This window comes from Tubulanus polymorphus, chromosome 3, assembly GCF_964204645.1.
Source record: "Tubulanus polymorphus chromosome 3, tnTubPoly1.2, whole genome shotgun sequence".
NCBI lineage: Eukaryota > Metazoa > Nemertea > Palaeonemertea > Tubulaniformes > Tubulanidae > Tubulanus > Tubulanus polymorphus.
This window is the reverse complement of record NC_134027.1, coordinates 9,843,867-9,860,647: the sequence shown is the minus strand read 5'-3', so window position 1 is coordinate 9,860,647 and position 16,781 is coordinate 9,843,867. Positions and strand designations below refer to the sequence as shown.

The 16,781-nt window shown below is 37.2% G+C and overlaps 2 protein-coding genes across 2 annotated transcripts; one reads left to right on the top strand and one right to left on the bottom strand.

Moving 5' to 3' along the window:
• Positions 1-1,948: 1,948 nt before the first annotated feature.
• On the top strand, positions 1,949-7,767 carry LOC141901910 (negative elongation factor D-like). The gene is made up of 16 exons (XM_074789478.1): positions 1,949-2,066; positions 2,392-2,513; positions 2,601-2,710; positions 2,816-2,925; positions 3,170-3,277; positions 3,843-3,995; positions 4,236-4,366; positions 4,653-4,773; positions 5,008-5,074; positions 5,201-5,313; positions 5,422-5,558; positions 5,743-5,857; positions 6,029-6,124; positions 6,385-6,525; positions 7,116-7,245; positions 7,487-7,767. Exons 1-16 carry the CDS (start codon positions 2,019-2,021, stop codon positions 7,513-7,515), a joined length of 1,731 nt encoding a protein of 576 aa, XP_074645579.1. The 5' UTR covers positions 1,949-2,018; the 3' UTR covers positions 7,516-7,767.
• A 6,704-nt stretch (positions 7,768-14,471) lies between these two features.
• On the bottom strand, positions 14,472-16,275 carry LOC141902579 (fatty acid-binding protein, liver-like). Its single transcript, XM_074790382.1, has 4 exons — positions 16,101-16,275; positions 15,680-15,864; positions 15,004-15,114; positions 14,472-14,755 (listed from the first exon to the last, which is right to left on the bottom strand). The coding sequence occupies exons 1-4, from the start codon at positions 16,183-16,185 to the stop codon at positions 14,696-14,698; spliced, it is 441 nt and encodes a 146-aa protein (XP_074646483.1). The 5' UTR covers positions 16,186-16,275; the 3' UTR covers positions 14,472-14,695.
• Positions 16,276-16,781: the final 506 nt, after the last annotated feature.

Sequence of the window (16,781 nt, the reverse complement as noted above, 5' to 3'; positions counted from 1 at the left end):
TCAAAGACAATCCGTTCGGTAACGGGTCACTATAAACTGCTCCGTTCATACTCCGTATCTGAAATAAGAAAGTCTCATGATTTACTCAACAGGTAAATTTCAGTTCCCTCGCTTTAGGGACCGCGCGGAAGTTTATAATTACGCGAAATACTTTCGAACCGTACAGATTAACAAAAATGATTTTACCGTTCGGTTAGAATCAAACTCGTTGAAATTGAAATACACCAACGCATCAGAATACGGTTTCAAATCTGAAAAAGATATGGTATAAAGAATATACCAAAGTAAGCTTACAATGGTTTGCGCATGTGTCACTATAAAATGTCAAACAAAAGTTAGACTTACATCTGAGACCAAACTTAAGTTTAAGTGGAGTTTTTTCGATCCATCGAAAAAAAACAGTCGCATTCCAAGCATATTCTATTAGTTAATGGGTTGTGTAACTACTAGCCCAGGTTACGTATTCGAACGGGCGTCATGTATATTTCTCATGCGATGTTGTATACTTACAGCAGAGTCCGCACATGGCCACACATGCGTCGGTGACGTAAGGGTGGTCTTTTGTACACCAAGAGCTCGTGTATCCGCTGCATCTATAGTTTGGGTGGCAGGAATTACTCAGATCTGCACATTCATCTGCAATGATAGATGATTGCTTCTTTCTGTGGGCTTTTAACTCCTCCTACTCGCCGCCATACCAATAATCGGGAAAGTGTAGAAGGTGGCTAAAATATTTCATCGGTAGGTAAGGCAGTAAGCATTGTTTACTATCGAGTGAGTGGTTTACGTGTTCTAATGCTCTCTCTCTCTCTAACTAGGCACTGGCCTAATTTGACTAGGGCCTGATTCGTGCCAATTTGGCCCGGGCCAAATCGTCTCCGTGTGATTGCTCTGAATAAGGGTTCATCATAATAGATTTCAGTTACCTTTACATGTTTTCCCCATGAAACCGATTTTGCATGCACACGTACAAGACGTGGAGTTCCATGTCCCTTCATTCGTGCACGTACCTCCTTCGCAATTTTGAGGCACTGCTATATCAGAAAATAATGTTATTGGAATACGAAAAGTTTTAATTCAAGGCAGTTTTGTTTTAATTACAGGCAGATTTGTTCTCTTAAAAACACGATGCAGTGTACTGATTTACTACAGTGATACTTTAAGTTTTCGAATCTTACCTGAGGAACATTGCGTCAAAGACAAAATACAAGCCTAAAGTGCAAAAATGTTTAAGTTACTCTAAAAGTAAACTTTTGTTTTTACTTTTAATTTCAGATGGTCAAAAATTTGTATGTATCTTGAGACTTGCACCAAAGCGCAAGATTTTACAATGTTTTAGAATAATTCAGAAAAAGTTTAGAAAATTTTAATACGGGAAGAAAAGTAAAACTTACAAAAATGAAGAAAGACACTCTCCTAATCCTTTCCATGAGCAGACCCGGCAACTGGCCCATACGAGAAACCCCGACGAAATGAGTAAAGATTGACGCAAAACATGGGACTTCTTCCTCGCTATGATTAAATATCGTCAGTAAAAACTAATCAACACGCTGATCTAATTACCTGGCTTTTCGTCCAATGGAAAATTAATTAATTAGTGACTGGGGACCGTGTGTTTAATCACTCGCTCCACAGCACGATCACGTCAGTTATGTTTATTGGACACGATCTTGTTATTTGATTGATAGAGCTCTCACGATATTTCTCTCCGAAAATAAACCGGTCAGAGTGTTTCGAGATTTACTTCGCTCCTTTTTGCCATTCTGTCGATATTGGCCGTCGAGTGAACTGATGGCACTGGTAAAGATGAAAGTATACGGTCGACCGCACGCATGTCCGTGTTTTGATGGCACTGGTAGAGATGAAAGTATACGGTCGACCGCACGCATGTCCGTGTTTTAGGCAAATCTGTTTCAAACATTCCGGATCCCTGATTTAGGCATTCAAGATGGCAGCGCCCATAGAAATTGTGATTTTTTCGTGAAAATCAATTTTGCTCGGTAAAAAGCGTCCTCAACATGTCATTTGAATACGAAGATGCTTGGGATGAAGACCATGATCTTGGTGTAAGTCGTGATTTAATCATTGACGTTCCTGTTTTTGGTTGCTGCAGAATTGTTATCATTTAGTTTGGCCGGGGGTTGGGTTACCGTGGCGTAGGCCTCTGTAGTAGTGGTCTTTATCAACCATTTTAAGTTAGGCTTAACTGTTCCCAAAAGATAGATGGTTGGATACTTCATAGGCCTACTTTAAATCAACAACTGTGGCGTTACATCCCAATTGTGTCCGTAATCATTTCCAATAAGAGTTTGCAGAAATGATCTAAAACTGCACTAAAAATATTTGGGATCGGATTTCAGAAATACAATTATTTTGGTGCTTTCTTTTCAGTCTCCAGAACATGAAGCAGAACATGATGAAGAGAATGATCATATTATACAGGAAGAATGTATTCAAGAATTCTCTACTAATGATTTCATTATGGAACCTGGAGTTTTTAACACCCTCAAACGGTATAAAATTTCTTCTGGACTGATTGTCAACTCAGTAGTAAACGTCACACAAGTTTAAAGAGCTGGGTTTTTTCTCAATCTTTTCAGTTATTTCCAAGCAGGAGGTAACCCAGAACAAGTCGTCGCTCTTCTATCGGATAATTATGTAGCGATTGCGCAAACTGCTAACTTACTAGCTGAATGGCTCATTCTTGTTGGTAAGTCTTACCTATTTTCACGCTTCCGCACGCTTACCCAGTTTCAAAATAGGTGGATGAACACTCTTGCCTTGTTTCTACTGACAATGGGGTTTATTTTTTCAGGAACCGATATCAAAGATGTGCAAGAAATGGTCGAAGATCACCTTAAGCAAATGATCCTGAAACATTTTGATCCAAAGAAAGCCGATTCTATATTCTCCGATGAGGGAGAAGTATGTTACTTGTCCTTGATTCTCAATCCATTCATATGATAACAATAGGCCTATATCTATACGAGAAAAAATTATGGCTGCCTCCAGAAATCCTCAATTTAACTAGAAAATCAAAGCTTATATAATAAGTTAATTGAAGCTTCCATCCTTTCTGATGGAAGTCTGTATTTCAGTTCTGTTTTGCTCATTACGTGGGATAGTTAATTCATCACTGTATAGCAATCCAAAATGTTTTCTTTTTCAGACTCCATCCTGGTTAGCCGAGATGATAGAGCATGCAACATGGCGTTCATTGTTTTATAAACTGGCGGAGGAATACCCTGACTGTCTCATGTTGAATTTCACGATTAAGGTACTATAAGCGCTATTCATACGTAATTAAAGTACGATATTCTCACATATATAGTACAGTAAACCATGCATTAGTCAGATAAATAGTTTGTATGAAAATATTGGGCCCTTTTCTCCTCATTTTCAATTGTAGTCCTGTCCCAAAAAATGTAGTTAGTTGTTTTATGATTCGAAATGTATTAAAATTAAAAAATCATTTATAAGTCGGACATAGAAGCTTTTTAGCAACATTATGATATTTCCGTCATTGAACCAATCAGGCTAAAATAGGGTGAGGTGTGTGTAGGCTTCACCTTTGCAGTTGTCATGTAAGATAAGATATATAGGCCTAGTACTATGATTGAGCTCTTGAAGTCACAATTTACAATCTAAAGTCATAGAAAATCATAGAAAATCACCCAGTCCTAAGACATCTGTCTTACACATAGTTTACCTTACTTCATGTATCTTTATTCATTTAGAATCAAAAGGGTCATAGGACCTATTTTCTACACTTCTAACCTGATGTGTCTGTCCATTTGTAATGCTGTAATTTCTAGTTGATCAATTTTCTTTTCAATTCAAAGTTGATTTCTGATGCCGGATTTCAAGGCGAAATCACAACAGTTTCTACGGCATGTCATCAGATCGAGGTGTTCTCGCGAGTGATTCGCACATCCATCAAGTCATTTATATCCGGCGGGGAAGAAGCAATTAAGAAGAATTTACCTGAATTCACAGTGAGTTTAATTTAGGTTTCAATTTTTTCTACCGGTAAAGCTGAAAATGTCACTTTTAAAGGAAGTTCTCTAGGCCTTAGTATAGCAAAATTTCGACATACATCAGAATGAAAACAAAAAACATTTCGGCATTTAAAATCTGTTCATTCTGATACTAGTTTACGCTCCAGTACAATTTATCAAACAATATCATAAGGTTAGAATTGAACTCAGTATGGATAAGTTTACTTTTATTTTTAGAAAATGTTGTGTCACGGAGAACATACGTACTTGTACAGCCAGGTTCTAATGCATATACTAGCGCAGGAGAATAAAGGTGGTTCGAACATACGCCGGCTTTGTCAGGAGTTGCAGAAGAGTGCATTGGAAAGGTACATATTGTTTAGGACGATGCAGTTCCTGAGAAAATATTTTTATCTTTGGAAATAGTTCTACTAGTCAGCATATAAGTATAACTCTAATCAGAAATGCATGATGCAAGAATTTGCTAAAATAACTTGCTGACCCTGTGAAAAGAGGTACATTGTGATTGTACCAGCAGATACATAGATTGTTTTCAACTTGCTGTTTAAAAGTCCAGTCTGATCTTAGATATTACAAATGAATCAAATGTTAATATACGTTAGAAAATTCCAAACCATTTTGAAATATTTTCAGGGGATTAGATGTTACACCTATAACGATGGCACTGAGTGGCGCGGCTGCCTATCCCCGGGCCTGTCAAGCATTATCCGCTATGTTGTCAAGAAGGGCGCTTAATCCGGCTGATATAACTGTGGTAATTTGATTCAATCCTCGAGTGATTTGTGCAGTCACCTCTATAGCTGTTTTGTTTTGGCCCTTTTGTAAATGTATTTTATAATTTTTTTTCTGTTTATTTCATCAGCTAAGAAAATTTGACTTCCCTGTAATCCTTCAGTTAAAGATTATTGGAGGTTATTGTGAAAAATTTCGGTTTCAATTTTGTGTGATTTATTTACACGTTTATCTTTCTATTCGTTATTGTTTTTAGCTGTACAAAATGTACACCGGACCAGATCCGCCTCCTGTTGAGCTGGTACGATCCCCGCAGTTATTAGGTAATTAATCATTGTCTTGATCTACTCTCTAGCTACAGGCATTGTAAGACATATACATGTACAGTGCATTTGTCATGATTTGGCTAGCTTCATTTTAATCTCAACTGTTTGAATGTTGTTTTATAGATATGTTCAATGTGGCTTTGTTCAAACCGGGCTCGAAGATCAACCAGGATCATAAATCGAAGTATATATACATTCATGCGTACGCCGTCAGCGTTATAGAGACGTATAAAAAGGTATCTAAAAGCCATCAATATTTGTAGGCTATTAGCGTTAATCCAATATGATACATATTTATAAGTGTTCTCAGTTCTCATTGCAAGATTCGATAATCTTTTTCAAAGGGCCAAAGAAAAAATATCAACAAAGACGAACTCAAACCTACGATTCAAGCGATAGAAAAGGCCCACGTATTGTGCTGTGAAAATAAAGGTTCTTCGGAACTGCTCGCTGATATTGGTACTCTCTTTCAGTGCATCAAGTAAGTTATGGATATGGTTTTAGTTTTAGTTATTTAAGAAGCGGTTTATATTTTGCTCACCAGTCGTAGCGGTGTTCTATAATATAAAACAGCTCTTCAAACAGCCCTATTCGTAAGTTTTAGCTGAATGCTGAAACCACTGATGATTAGATATTTTGATTATTGTTATGGTATTGTCTTCCAGATTTCCGGTTGTGTCTATGGGTGTGTTACTAGCTGTCGACTGCACTGTATCCGACGCAAGTTACTTCAAATTGAACACAGACCATACACCCCTGCATCTCGTTCTACTTGATGAAGTAGGTTTTCTGAGAATATCTCGTACTGGATCAGAGTACCGGTACTCTGTTCTCTAATTTGTGGTTGATTTTTAGCCCTCTTGGGACTTAAGTCCTCCTGTGGGCTATTGCATTCATATTGTGTCTCCTGGGCTTCTAGTTCTATATTGAATTACCTATAATTTGTTGTAGATTGTATCGTGTCACATGTTGATGCACAACAAGGTTCTTGATCTGCTCATCAGACTATTTGAGACAACATATGATGACCTGGAGATTCTTGAACAGGTAATATTGGCTCAGTGTCCCTAAAAAAAAAAGCAAAAATTTTACCCTACCCTTTAAAGGCCTTCAATGACGGGATATGCTTGGAATGCATAGAAATGTATCAATTTTAAATTTTTGAGGCTACTTATGACACCCCTCATTTTCCCTTCATTAGGCTGGATCGATATATCATGGCTTCCAACCCTGTATTATACAGGGTTGGTGGAAGCCGTATACATACGTTTGATTATGCCGAAAACTTGAATACCCGTTTTTTTCAGTTGGAACTTAAGAAAACACTATTAGATCGTATGGTTCATTTATTGAGTAGAGGATGCGTGCTTCCAGTGATCAGTTATATCAAATCTTGCTGGGAACGACAGGAAACTGATATATCACTAATCAGACACTTCGTTATAGAGGTATATAGTATACTATATCAGGATTCCTACGGGTCCTTAAATCCATTAGATATACCCTTATAATCAGGAAATCAAAATTTAAGGTGCAAAATACCCTAGAATTCTGAGCTTCGTCTTTTATGATTATATGATATTTGTTTAATTGATTTGAAGCTATGTGAAATACGTTAATACATGTACCGTACTTAAGTTAAATCGAAAAATTTGTTATTTCGATGGCTGAATTTAACAATTTGATAATTCTAAATCCATCTTAAAGTAGTCTGATAGCTACTTCTTTCAATTATAGGGGTTGCCATGCAATGCATTTTAGTAACTCATAGTATAATGTGCTTAATTGTTGTCCATTTCTACAGTGGAACCTCGTTGACGGCGGATATAACAATCTATCGGTTATCACAAACCTAGAATATAGGAACATAATTTCATAAAACAATAATTTTATACTGGAAATACCGAACTATCGGTTATAAAGAACAGGTTTTCTGGTCCCATAAAGTTCATTGTAACGAGGTTCCACTATATTTGATTTACTTTGTTTCATTCTTTTTCGAAATGACCGAAGTTGATTTTCATATCGTTGAATTAAGGTGCTCGATGTGATCGCCGCACCGTACACGCCCGAGTTTATGCAGCTATTCTTGCCGTTGATCGAGAATAAAGACGTTACCGGAATGTTACAAAACGAAGATGGATCTGATCCGGTTTCACAGTTTATCGGTACGCAGTGTTAGTCCTCGAGAGAAAGCATTAACATTAACTTAAGCCTTTAGCCTACAGGTTTAAGTTAATGCTAATGCTAAGGGTCTTAGAATGGGGGGGGGTCTACAAAGGGTGGTCTGGGGGGTCTAGAAATGGCAAAATTGTATTATGCGTTCTATTCAAACGCTCCCTTTAGAAAAATCACAATTATTAACTTTCATTATTAACAATTTAATACCATTGATTTCTTTTCTTCTAGCACATTGCAAAAGTGGTTACATCGGCTGAAGTTGTATTGGACCTACAATCAGTGATTACAATTGCATTTACATCGAATTATTTCGTGATAGAAGTATCTCAGTCTCAGAGGAGACTCACTGCCACATTTTGCTGAAGGAGATCCAAAGACTTTCGTTGTTTGAACAAGACATTATGGGACATCAGCATCTAAGCAAACATAAAAGCATTCAACAGATAATTTCTTTATGTATATACATTAAACAAAAATTACTGCATTCTAGTAGAAAAAGTGTCGTTGATATGGTGATTTATTTATGTATAAATGTAATTGAATTTTAAGAAAAAAATAAAATTCATTACACTTCACACTTCTTGCTCTGCGTTGTTTTTAAATGGAATACTATAGTCCATTCTGCGTCATCTTACTTTGGTTATGTCTTCCACTCCACAACTCTCGACTCATCATTAAACCGATAATTATTTTGATGTCCATACCTTGAAAAGAATGAGCTGTTTGAGAAATAAAAATATCTGGCATCAGGACATGTGAGCAACCATGATAAGGATTTTGATTAGAATGTACACCTGGAATTTAATATTCTGCTTGGGAATACTCGCTATCCAAATACTAAACGGATAAACATCGATATGTAACATGAACCAGGGAAGACAAGAGCTGGTACTCTACGTCATAAACTCTCCCAACATCATAGTAAGTAGTATACTTATGCGAGTAACCTGGGAAATGCTAGATCGACATTCTAGCCAAGGAGGGAGGATTGTGACAACGAAAAAGATACAATTTACTGCCTCGTTAGCGAAGCGTGCAAACGCATCGAGAATTCTTTTCTGGGAAAATAAAACCGCTAGACACATTTCTGCAACTAGGACTTTCTAATGCGAGTCATAAAACCTGGCTCTCTTGCTTAAGACGTTTGTGACAACTAAAGAAAGTGACTTGATAACGCGTTGCGCACAAACTACCGATACGTCGAGATTTTTCGCTGAGCAAAATATCAGTTCATTTTACGTCGATGATTGATGCTTAAAACAGTAATACCGGTAATGCCGCCGTTAATGAATTTGGTAACGGTCACGTTCATCTGTCTGTTTTCGAAGGCGTTCTCCGATATCAGGACTGATCGGTACATTCGAAAAAATGTTAGTCTCAGTCAGTCGAAGACGTACCCAGTTCAAACGGCAAAAGATTTGGTATCATGTGCAAAACAATGTTCCACCGATGGCGTCGCCTGTCAGGGTTTGGTATTTTCTGGCGGAAAGTGTACTTTATACAGGATCGCGATTTACGAGGAAGCCATTTATGAAAAAATAAAAACCATCCATTGGAAAGGTAAGACGGAAATATATGGCAATACAGTTCGTAATACTTAAAACCCAATATATCAAGAGCAGCCCCAGTCACTTTTAAGTCAGAAGAATTGCAGAAGCAAGCTCGCAGACGTTCAAAGGAATGGCCTTTCGAGTAAGTGTCCTTTAGAAAATTTGGTCATTTCTTATAGAATATGCATAGGCTTGCACCTTAGAAATTTCATAGTTCGTACACTATTTTATTTTGGAAATAAGTTTTTAGGGGCCAGGATAACCACACGTATTTCCGTGCTAAAAACGTCGTAGTTCACTGACCTAACTACCAGCTTTTGGCGACGATGAACATCTCCCGTATCCTTTAAAGGCCTTCAATGACGGGATATGCTAGAAATGCATCAATTTTGAATATCTGAGGCTTTCTGTTTTATAAACACTTCTCAGTTTTTTATCGAGTTAAAAGTATCTGTCCGCGATTGTACATTTTCATGGAAGCATATTCGCATATGCTGTGCATAGATTTGATCCTTGTGAGAGTGGGAACATCTGAGGCATTGATATCCAGATACGTAGTCAATTCAAACCTCATCCAACTTCTTATTTTCTCCATGCTCATTCCATGATAATTTGCATGGATCGAGCAACAAAAAGACATATTTCTAAAATTTTTTGCACTTTGCGACTGACTGGACAACGTTCTAAGTCTATCTAGATCCGGAAGTAAGAAAGAAAACAGGTCATATTAATTGTACGCCTTTCATTTTTCATTCTATCCCTCAAGGACGTAGCTCTCAGGAATTTATTCAAATTTAAACTGTTGAATCCAATCATGTTAGATATTTCAACGACAACGTTACAGCGACGATGTTACACTCGTGTTGTCGTGAATGGCTGGGAATTTTTCCGTGCAATCAAATTCTAATAAAAAGCGAAGAGTTTCACGACACCATCATTCATCAAACGCATTCATTGCAAGAGAGCACTTAATTATCTTAAGAATAGCACCGCTAGCGTGTCGAAGATAAACAAAACCCACCGCGAAATGAATTCCGACGACACAATGCAATCCAATCGTTTTTTCAAGAATTTCACAAACACTCGAAAAGGTGCCAATGGTGCATATCAGCTTCTGAGAAAATATAAATCAATTCGTGTGCGATGCAATTACTCGTCTCATAAGCTGCGTTTGTTGTTTTAGTGAGAACGTGTCGAGCTGGGTACACTTTGATCGAGACGTCATGTTTCCACGTAAACAACACGCTACCGTCCAGTTGGTATCAGGCTAAGGACAGTTGGTGTCCCGATATCAAAGGTAGACTGGCAGAACCTCGCACTAAGGGTATTTTCGAAAAACTTCGCAAATTCACGAACTCCTATTATCAACAGGGTAAGAAATGTCGTATTACAATTCGGCCTACTCGCGCGTAGTTCATGTGTGTATGTCCTATCCAAGATTATGCTCCATGTGGTCAAAGAGTTGAAATTTTACCAAGGAAATGATAGTCCACAGAACATACAATCTGATTGCATCATATATTTATGAAAATTTCAAATTCGATTTTTCTAAAAACATTGAAGAGATTAATTTGATTTGAAATCATTAGTTCCTGTCATCCAATGGAGTATATACATTTTTTTACTTTCGATATATTGAAATTATAGCCATCAATCTCTTTGGCGTGTGCGTTCTTTGATTACAGCTTCTCCATTCCAAAACAAATACTCAATACATGTATTTCGTGTGATTCCTTAATCTCCTCCGAGCAAAATGTTTAGCACGATCCTCACGGCTTACCCCATAAATGTTAGTCGCACCAACCACGATACGTTCTGATTTTCAGATTATTTACTTATTGGATGTTACGACATTAGCCCGAATGCACAATCGACCGCTGACCGTATTTGGGCTTGGGCGTCGGATCGTACGGTATCCATATATTCAACATTTTGCAACGGCCAGCCGAGCAGCCTTCAACAGAAATGTATCGGTTTATGGGAAAATCATCTATGGGATGATTTCGACTGTTCAAAGAATGCGAAGTTCATCTGTGAAATACCTTGAAACTCTGTATTGTACAAGCCATGTTTTGTGCACTCAATTTTACTTCACATACATCTACTATCATATATCATAAGCGGATGCCAATTCAACATAGTCTACAGGTCCATTGATGTTGAAATAGGCACATATTTTAGAATGCGCGATGAAACCTGGTTCTTCTACTATTCATTCCATCAATAAAACACTGAGACAAAAAAGGAACTAGCCGAAGATAGAAAATCTAGTAAACCTTTCGTTTTGGATGAATACCTTTTGGCAAATGATAAAGTCTAGTTGCACTTCGTGTAGATTGGTCGATTAACGATATCAACAGTTGAATATACCGGTACAAATTAAGTCAACTGGTCCCCGCCCCAAGAAACAACGTTACGTGGCACGAATCAATTTGATAATACTTTGCTTGTGTATTTTTTCCAGCAAACCTTTTCATTGGCGGATATGACTATCGATGTCAATTGGCACCGCCGCAAGGTTGGGTGTGGATCTCGGACTTGTCAGTGATGGGTTACGATTCGTTTCAATCGGGTCAGCCCAGTAGTTCAAATCAATGTTGCTGTACCATGTGGAGCAATGCTAATCATCTTTGGGACGACGACTCTTGCTCTCGGATGAAATCTTTCATTTGTGAGATACCTTAACGGCAGGCCGAATCCCAAGAGATCAGACAGCAAGGGTGGATCTAGGATTCTTTGAAGGGGGTGTACCTGCAAATTGTAAAGGGCACTAAATTTGAAAAGGGGAGATTTGTGAATGCGAGGGCTGCCAGCAAAGCATTGGTAGAGGTTTTGGTGGTTCTACCACAGAACGTTGAAGAACAAAGGGGATTTTCTGGCCATTAACGGAGCTCGTTCGGATTTACTTTAAGTCTTTTTAAAATCAGTCCATCCGGTCCACTACCTAAATCCACCTTTGGACATACTTCTTGTGAGTCAATATGTTGTGTATATGTTCTATCATTTTGTTGTATAGTATCCTGAAGACTACATTATAAGCGCGCAGAAAGTCGCTGTGCGGATATAGAATAGAAATAGAAAATGCTTTTTTATTCAGCATCGTGTCCTTGTTTGTTAGATCGCGGATTAATAACGTTAAGACGCGCAAAGGCGCGACTAAGAGCAGTTAACTTTGCTTAAACATTATCAAACGTCACCGCCACACAAAACAGACCGTGACCGCGGTAACGATTGCGCATGTAGTAATGATCATTAAAAAGATCCGGTTCAGGTCCGTGTAGATTACTGATATTTATCATTCGAAAAAATAGTTCCCAAGATCAATGATTCTTTAACGCTTGAACAAATTTTGTGAACTTGTTCGCATGTCATATTCTGTTCATGCAAGTGGCCAGGAACTAATAAACAATTACTGTAGAAATCATTGAGTGTTAATCTTTGCGGCCATTGTAGGCAAAATCTTACATACGGTTAAGTAAGCGAGAACTGATCGATCGCGTGGTGCAAAATTGTCGGTGAAAATGTCTCCTCATATTGCCATCAGGGTCTAGCCCTGGTCTCAAAAGAGAAATGGCAGAAGCAATTAACACCATTGCAGAATGTTCTCGCGAAGCAATAGGATCGCAATAAACCATTTTACAGTTGCTAGCCGCCATTTTGTTAGGGTACTTTTGTCCCGTATTGTTGGGTCATTTTTTTCTCTTTTTTAAAAACTATCCGTGACGTGTATTGTATCATATTTCATCTGTCCATGGATGGATTTTGACAACTTCAGCAACATTCAAACCGCATAAATCTCTAGTTTTCAGTTATGTAAAAATCATTTCTCAAATTTACAACAATGCGACATGAGAGCGATATAAAAATCGGTGGTCAGTTTTTGCCGTGCGCATAGAAATCCAGGGTACTGAACTTTGAAGTTCGTTATTTTCAGAAATAATTTTCTAAAAAATCCAAACATATCAAGCACTGTGCGCATAAACACCCCCTTTTAGGTGAACTTTGAAATTTTAAGATATCTTACCTAGTTTTTTTCCTATGGCTCTTTAACTGCAGCGCGTGTATTGTCATTCCGAGATTTGGCGCTGTTTTCTTTGCGTGTATTTCAGTATATGGGTGTTATTCCTTCATTTTCACTACACTTGTCTCTACGGAAAATGGTTTTAATTGTTGGTACGAGTATCAGGTTTAAATATTACGGCATTAATACTGTATTCCGTTCTCCGGCGCTAGTTCGTAATGGCTGTAATGGTAGCCGCTTTTACGGCAGGCAGAGGCTTACGTCCATGCACCCAAGAAAACCCAAAATATCACTCTTTTGTTGTAAATGCAATCCACACACTTCTTGCGTTTTTTGTGATGGTAGATGTCACTTTTTACTTTTTATCATCTGCGTCTGACATTCGAACTTGATACTTGATATTTCACCACCAAAACAAGAAAACGTTTTCCTATATTTTCTTCCCAATCTAATCAATCTTGAGTGTACTTAATAGAAAGTATTCATAGAAAGTAGCTGAATATTTGCCCCACCCCATTTGTCCTGCTTTTTGACCACTTCTCCATCCATCTAATTTCAGTAGATTATGTAAATTTATTGATAGACTACTGATTTAAATGGTCATCATACTCGACTTTGAGTGTTATATTTTTTTTCTTCTTCCATCTCAATATAGGCCCATATATTCTCTTCCCGCGCGCAACTTCGAATGCGTGATCAAAATGCCGCTCAGTCTCGCTGCTAAAACTGGTCAGAAAAATCCCTTAAACCCCAACATCTCTAATGTCTTCGATCTATTATATTGCATAAACGACGTGATATTTAAACCTGATACTCGTACCAACAATTAAAACCATTTTCCGTAGAGACAAGTGTAGTGAAAATGAAGGAATAACACCCATATACTGAAATACACGCAAAGAAAACAGCGCCAAATCTCGGAATGACAATACACGCGCTGCAGTTAAAGAGCCATAGGAAAAAAACTAGGCAAGATATCTTAAAATTTCAAAGTTCACCTAAAAGGGGGTGTTTATGCGCACAGTGCTTGATATGTTTGGATTTTTTAGAAAATTATTCCTGAAAATAACGAACTTCAAAGTTCAGTACCCTGGATTTCTATGCGCACGGCAAAATCTGACCACCGATTTTTATATCGCTCTCATGTCGCATTGTTGTAAATTTGAGAAATGATTTTTACATAACTGAAAACTAGAGATTTATGCGGTTGGAATGTTGCTGAAGTTGTCAAAATCCATCCATGGACAGATGAAATATGATACAATACACATCACGGATAGTTTTTAAAAAAGAGAAAAAAATGACCCAACAATACGGGACAAAAGTACCCTAACAAAATGGCGGCTAGCAACTGTAAAATGGTTTATTGAATGCAACATTTTCAATCAAGATCCGATCAGAATGCCAATATTGATGGAGGGACGACCGGATGGATCATTGGGATAATTTCAGAACTGGATAAACCTTTCTACAACAGGCGTCTTATGCATTCTATTGAAGAATATCACCTATACAATGTCAAATAAACGTAGGCTCTAATTGAAATCCCATACCGATTTAAGATTAATTTGGAATGAAGTCTGAAAAAAAATCAATGCATCAATAAATTTACCATAACTAATAGACTTTCTTGATATCCCTATAGATATATTTTACACAGTTTTAGTAAAGTCAACATAAAATACTCTAGGTTAATGAGAAAAATACGGTTACTTTTTAATGAGAATACGTTGGTCATATTCACTTTCAATATCGTATTGTCTAATCATTATATTCTGATAACTTCAACCAAAAGTCATGGCTATAGTTGGCATCGATTTTGAAGCGCAGCTATATATGGTAACCAGTCCATGGCAGGCTCAAAGATTACGCCTTCGTGAAATTCATCGTAGGGCCATCAAAATCTTTCGAAGGCACGGAAATAATCTGAAATGATATGAAATGTATAGATTTTATAACAAATGGCAACATGATATCATGTCAATTTACCGGCGGATATCAAGAAAAAAACATGCTTGTTTTTAACGATCGCATTCCAGGTGATACAATTCAGATGCAGTTGTCAGAAATCGTCAAGAATTAGAGATATCTCCCCTCTGATTGCAATATTACATCGATGATAACCTATTTGAATTCCATCCTTCTAAATATTCGCATCAACGCCTGTTACTTACGCAAGCAAGTTTGTTATCGCCTTTGAGTTCATAAATCGAAATGAACGTGTCGTCGATACCCTTTATTTTAGTACTGCAGTGGAACTTGCCGTCTTTGTACTTGATGGTAATCTACCAAAATTCGTAAAATTTCATTGGATTAATTAATAACAAATAAAACGATACTCCGTTATGAAGAAGAAAATAATAAAACAATGTCTTAGGGAATTCTAGATTGTTTGGGTTGCTCGATGATTCTGCTGTTACTGCTGCCGCTGCTTTGAGTTATATAAATAAATCTAGTTCCAATTCAACAAACTTTTAATTATCATACCGTTACACCCTTCCCGGGTCGAGATGTACACAGTGAAATTCTAAGTGACACACTTAAGTGGCAAAAGTGACAAATAAACCATACATATAAGAATTTACATCACCATGATATTAACATCGAGATAGCATCAACTGGACAATCAACAGTACATGTATACACCGCGATACACCGAAAATCTGCTATAAACTTGATCAAATATTAGTATCACTGGTTAAAATTTCGAAATTTTCGGAAATATATTTCCAAATTGAATCACGCAACTTGTTGTCATTAAGCAAATTCCTGAATATATGAGTGACGTCAGGATTTCTTTTTGAATGTGGACGTGGCCAAGGAAGGCGTTGGTCAGTTTTTTTATCGTACCTTAGCATCGCGACCATCCACTGTCTTAATATCGCATTCTTTGTCTAAAACTAAAGTATTTTCGCGAATAATTGCATCGTCCATTGTCTTCATTGTATGCGTCCATTCGTCGCCATTTCGTCCAAATATCATTTTCATTCCTTTATTATGATCTTTCATCTTTTTCTGCCATTCTTCATCCACACCTAGGCAATAAGTAATTTGCACTGGCAACGCCTTTCGTATAATTATCCAACATGGTTTGTAAGATAATCTGACATGTTAACTATTGCAAGGAACAAACGCGAGTGTAATCCCCGCAATGATTGTCAAAAATTCAAAGTTCTTGAAAAGTATAAATAATTGGGCGACGTTTCAGCTAAAAACTTTTAGCAATCATCAGGCGTACTGAAAGGTACTTTCGTCCACATTTCTGGTTTACCTGCCATTTCCAAAAATTTAGCAAATTCCGATTCATCGGTGTTGTTTTCGCCATCTGCTATCCAAGTCCCAAGAATCCCGTCCATCGTGTCTATCGGATCAGCTCAGTTTCATAAACAGTCAATTGTTTATCCTTTCTCCGTATATATGGCACCAAAATGTGTGTCAATTGTAGTGTTTATATGATAAATAACCAATGGTAAGTCTGGTGACAATAAAATGCCTTCTGCGATAGTCGTTAATTGATATGATATGATGACCTCTGTTTTTTGTGTTAATGTGTGTAGAAATAATTTTCTGAACCATTAGTAACCTATATTCTCATTTAGCCAAAATTCGTTAAATGAGAATATATGGACGTATTTCTGTAATAGAAAAAGTACAAAAAACTTGTATGATTTTACACACGAGTGTTGGGAATAAATTCAGATTTCAGTGAAGCTACTAGTCTTCTCCAATTCGTCGAGTATTGGTCATTTTACTGACACTGTATTTATTTCACTATTGATAAAAAGTTGATAATACCATTCCGATCTATTGTGATATTTTATGCGGTTGATTTATGCATTTAGGTTAAAAACTGAATTCAAATAAAATTTCCAGACGTGCTTTATTTGAACTGTTTTTTCCCAAATTGCAAATAGGTGTTTCTCTTATGAAAAATGTAATATATTATATCGTA

Bases quoted from the DNA above. Each gene is read 5' to 3' on its own strand.
- LOC141902579 (XM_074790382.1), bottom strand. From the start codon at position 16,185: ATGGACGGGATTCTTGGGACTTGGATAGCAGATGGCGAAAACAACACC. The intron at 15,865-16,100 runs GTAAACCAGAAA...CTTATTGCCTAG, and splicing joins TAAATTTTTGGAAATGGCAG to GTGTGGATGAAGAATGGCAG. The intron at 15,115-15,679 runs GTACGATAAAAA...GAATTTTGGTAG, and splicing joins TGGATGGTCGCGATGCTAAG to ATTACCATCAAGTACAAAGA.
- LOC141901910 (XM_074789478.1), top strand. From the start codon at position 2,019: ATGTCATTTGAATACGAAGATGCTTGGGATGAAGACCATGATCTTGGT. The intron at 4,774-5,007 runs GTAATTTGATTC...TATTGTTTTTAG, and splicing joins ATCCGGCTGATATAACTGTG to CTGTACAAAATGTACACCGG. The intron at 5,559-5,742 runs GTAAGTTATGGA...ATTGTCTTCCAG, and splicing joins ACTCTCTTTCAGTGCATCAA to ATTTCCGGTTGTGTCTATGG.